Source organism: Penaeus vannamei, chromosome 40 (assembly GCF_042767895.1).
Source record: "Penaeus vannamei isolate JL-2024 chromosome 40, ASM4276789v1, whole genome shotgun sequence".
In the NCBI taxonomy this organism is placed as follows: domain Eukaryota; kingdom Metazoa; phylum Arthropoda; class Malacostraca; order Decapoda; family Penaeidae; genus Penaeus; species Penaeus vannamei.
The window spans coordinates 16,105,204-16,110,203 of NC_091588.1; the positions used below are offsets into that span (position 1 = coordinate 16,105,204).

Genomic DNA, 5,000 nt, shown 5'->3' on the forward strand with positions numbered 1-5,000 from the left:
CAGAAAGCACGCGACGACGATATCATACCCACTAGCATTATTCCCTGCTGACAAACATTCGATTCACACGCTCTCATACTGACAGTTTCTGAATGCTGGAAGCGAGTGAGAAATGACGACTAATTACTTAGACCCTGCACTGCCTATTCATCTCTTCATTATTAGTAGGATAATGCTGAATGAGAACTTAATTAGTATGACCGTAGTAATTCGAGATTTTTTTGTTCGTCTTCAGGAGCGGTCAAACAGGGGGGATGAGGGAGGGAGTTGGGGGCCGCAATTCTCTCAGCCAGCCAATCAGAAGCGAGGATGGGCGGAGCCAATTCACATCCCCAACCACCCTAAGGCAAGCGTAGTTGTGCTCTCAAAAACTATCGAAATATAATTTTGAAACATATCAAAACATTTTCAACCCGATATCAGTCATTAATAAACCAACAAATAACACAAACTTGGAGAAAAAAATGAATACAAAGATACCCGAAACTGCTGCAACGACGAGCGAGTGAGCGTGGCACTGACCGGGCACGGAGCGCACGAGGGCCGGGGCACCGCAGGGCACGCAGCGCAAGGACAGAGCCGTGTGAAGCCGCGTGAGGTGAGGACGGGCAGCTAGTACAGCGCGAGGAGCGTGAGAGAGAAGTCGGTTGTGAACACGCGCGCGCACACTTGAGCACCACAAACACAGCGCAGAGAGATCACTTGTGACTGTGTTTGTTTGCTGTGTCATCGTTTGAGCGATTGTGTGGTTTTCGTGTTTGTTTGTGAGTGACTGAGGAGCACTTTTGCGTTATCGGCACAAGTGCGCGGCGGAACTGCTGTTATCAGTAGATTCGGTCGCCTTCCCAGGTGTTATCTTTTAAAGTATTGCAAGTGGCAAGCATACTCACAGATAAGACTGGAAGACACCTTGAAGAAATCAACCCGGACAGCCCGGCAAAAACTCAAAAAGGAAATACACTAGAGCAGCAACGACCACCCGCTCCCCCGCCGCCATGGAAGCCTCGGCCGCCGCCCTCGTGTCGGAGAAGAGCTTGAGCAACCAGAGTCTCGAGGCCTTCGCCAGCAGCGACAGCGACGGCAGCATCAACGGTTCCTCGGGCCAGGGCTTTCCGATGCCGGTGCACTACCCTCGGCCCGCCACCGTGTTCGCCGCCGTCGCCAGCATCATCTTCATCATCGTGGGCATCGCCGGTACGTGCTTTTTCTCAATTCGTTATTCTCTAGATTTTGTTCTTTAATCTGTAGTACATGGGGTTTGACGAAGGTTCAGAACCATTTGGAGAATCGCACAGGAGCCAATTGTAACAAGTATATCATTGCGACATCTTTTGTAATAATTCTTGAACCCGTTTATGTAGGCGAATTGAACCAGGGGTAAATCCTCTTGTCCGTGGCCAGTAATACGAAGTGAAATCCAGCTATAAATGAAAGGGAAAAGGATGTATCCTTAGACAGGGAAAAAACTAAGATTGTGAAGCCTTTTTTTGGATCACTACATTCCTGTTCATGAATGCGTTTTGTTGTTTTTCACTATTTTTGTTCACCGTGGCGTATTTTGGGGGCTTTTCTTATGCATGTCTACGCACCGCAAAGGCAGAAGCTCGCTAGCGTTCTCCACGCCAGTCATGTTCCCTCTCGATGGTTTTGATGGATGAGAAGAATGTATAAACAGGTTACCTATACGCGCAGATACGCTCTGTTTATTTATGTGTGTGTGTGAGCGTTAGTATGAGTAGTGTGTGTGCGTGTGAGAGTAGCAAGGTTTATATAAGTGTAGACCTTGGTAAGCAGCTTCGCACATACATGTTTTTCCTTCCTTTCAAACAATTATATTAACATTCGTCATTTTTAAGTTCTTGAGCTCTTGCAACTCAGCAACGAGGAGAAAAACTGGTCGTTGCATCACTCCGATAGATGTTGCATTAGAATATCCTTGGAGACCGTTTCTCTGCAACATGCAACTTGCAGGTTTCTTGATCTTAATTTTATTAACACAAGCCACATGCATTATATTTCGTTGATTATACGAAAACATACGGAAATGCACACTAATATTATGAACGAAGGAAAAAATACTAAAGCTAACTCCACAAAATGATTTCTGGTAAATGTGTTTTATTTCAAAACGTCTGATCCTAAAAAGATTTCTAGGTTATCTCTAGATATGACAAGAGGAGAGTTCTGACTGACAGCACCAAAAGTTCACTCGTGCCTGTCATAACGGCGACCTTGGAACAAATCCCGGGATCCTGTTCATGTTTGCGTTTCATTTGTTCTTCTTGTTTTGTTATTTTTGATTTGCTTTTGTTTCATTTCCGAGGCACGCGCCTTTTTTGCTTTGGTCGTTATTTGTTTGATGCGCGGGTCGTGTCAACAGGCAGCGGATTGGCCTTTGTGGTTTTCTTCTTCTTGCTCTGTTTTCTTTATCCTGTGCTCCCTATTCTCTGTCTCCTTGTCGCCATGGCATACCTTACTTCCTACCTTCTGTCCAAGCCCCTTCCTTCTCTGTCTTTCTCACAGTCTCTCTGAATCTATCTATCTATCTATCTATTTATCTATCTATCTATCGAAGTATATACTGTACATATATCTATCTATATCTATCTCTCTATATACATAGAGATAGATATACATTATATACTTATATATATATATATATATAGATAGATAGATAGATAGATAGATAGATAGATAGATAGATAGATAGATAGATAGATAGATAGATAGATAGATAGATAGATATAGATATATATATAGATATAGATATATAGCTATAGATATGTAGATGTAGATGTAGATGTAGATGTAGATATAGACATAGACATAGACATAGACATAGACATAGATAGATATAGACATAGATAGATAGATATAGTATACACAATAAATATATATATATATATATATATATATATATATATATAAAATATATACTACATGTGTGTGTGTGTGTGTATGTTTATGTATATGTATATATATATACATGCATACATACATACATGCATATATACATACATATGTACATACACACATGCATTCATACATACATACATGCATACATGCATACATACATACATACATACATACATACATACATACATACATACATACATACATACATACATACATACATACATACATACATACATACACACACACACACATATATATGTGTGTGTGTGTTTGCATGTGTAACCACACACATGCATACATATACATACACACATAGTCGCGGGTGTGTGTGTGTGTGTGTACGATCGTTCGCACAAACACATATATATGTGTGTGTATGAATATGTATGTCTGCCTCCCTTTCTCTACCTCGTTTTCTCTCCTTTAATTCGTGTCAAGCCCTCCCTCTCTACCTCCTTCCGTCCCTGCCTCTACTGTCTCTCTCTATCTATATGTCTATCTATCCATCCATCCATCCATCCATCCATCCATCCATCCATCCATCCATCCATCCATCCATCCATCCATCCATCCATCTTTTGCCCCCTCCCTCACTCCCTCTCTCCCTTATCGCCACCTCCACTCTCACTTCCCTCCTTTCCCTCCACACGTCAGCTCTGAGAACCCTCTCTTTGGCTGCAGGAACCGCCCGCCCTTAGCCACTTCCGGTGCGTCGAATGCATCCCAGGTGAAGAGATAATTTCAGTGGGAAATTTTGCGTGTTAATCTCACCCTTTTTGGGGGGGATTTTAATTCAATTGTGCTTTTGTGAAGGGCGAGAGAGGAGGGCGGGGTAATATGTGGTGCTTTGTGATGGTTGTCAAGATAATGGGAGCGTGACGGGAGTGAGAATGGTGATGTGTGGCGATGATAGTATCGTAGTTGTTTGATGGGTGACGATAGTGAAGTGGGCGCAGCGACTGAACAGGAGAGTAGAAAGTATTGTTACCCAAACGAACATCCTCATGATTACCTTCACAAACCTGACTCCAGCGATATCAAATATGGCGCCAAATATGAGTCCTAATGATGATGCCGGCGGAGATGGTGAAGGGGGCAGAGCCTCACCACCACCACAGCGCTGGGACGTCCGGACACCACAATCAGTACATCCTCTGCGCCGGCACTTCACTTCCCTCAAAACGTACTTGTTGATTCGAAAGGCACAGCTCTATTAGGGGGAGGGGGAGTGGAGGGGCGGAGGTAGGGGGGAGGGGATCCGTTCCGGGGGAGGACTCCTTACTTTTAAAAATATTTGTATGTGAGATGTTCACAATTTTTTATTGTTATCATTGTTATCATTAACATTATCATAAAGGTTATTATCACTATCATTAAAGTTATCATTATCATTAAAGTTATCATTATTATTATTATCAATATCACTATTATTATCTTTCGCATTATCATCATTATTATTATTAATATTAATAATAATGATAATGATGATAATAATAATTATAATATTAATAATAATGATAATAATGGTAATATTAATAATAATAATTATAATGATAATGATAATGGTAATAATAATGATAACAAATATGATGATAATGATGGAGATACTGCTGTTGATGCTGCTGTTGCCACTGCCTACGACTACTGCTTATAGTAACTGTAGTAGTAGTAGTAGCACTACTGCACTTACTGCTACTACTACTATCACTTTTACAACATAAACAGCACATGCTACGACTACTGTTTTGAATCTGGTAGGAGATAACATAAAAATAATGTTAGTCAATTCCTTTTCCATTTAAAGGAATAAGTTCTTTCTTACGAAGTTAAAAAGAAAACACCTTTTAAGGCTTCTTTTTCACCACGAAGAGAAATCTTTTTGTTTTGTCGGTCAGATTTAATGAAACAAAACATAAGACGAAACTTACGGCTTGAATATGTCGCATATGCCAGTCAATTATGGCAGTTAATTCAGACAATGTGCCGTTCAGTTCCGTGATAGGCAGGGGCGGTGTCAGTCACGGGTCCCATGCCTATAAAACGACGTGAAAAGGAAAGCGGGTTCCCAGCCCCTGGTATGTGAA

General features: G+C 41.4%; 1 protein-coding gene across 1 annotated transcript in view; it reads left to right on the forward strand.

Moving 5' to 3' along the window:
• The first annotated feature begins 575 nt into the window (after positions 1-575).
• Positions 576-5,000, forward strand: part of LOC113811793 (protein trapped in endoderm-1) — a 37,106-nt gene continuing 32,681 nt past the window's right edge. Inside the window, exon 1 of the mRNA XM_070117183.1 lies at positions 576-1,194. Within this exon, the coding sequence (XP_069973284.1) occupies positions 996-1,194 (199 nt within the window). The 5' untranslated portion in view covers positions 576-995. The remainder of the gene's footprint in view (positions 1,195-5,000) is intronic.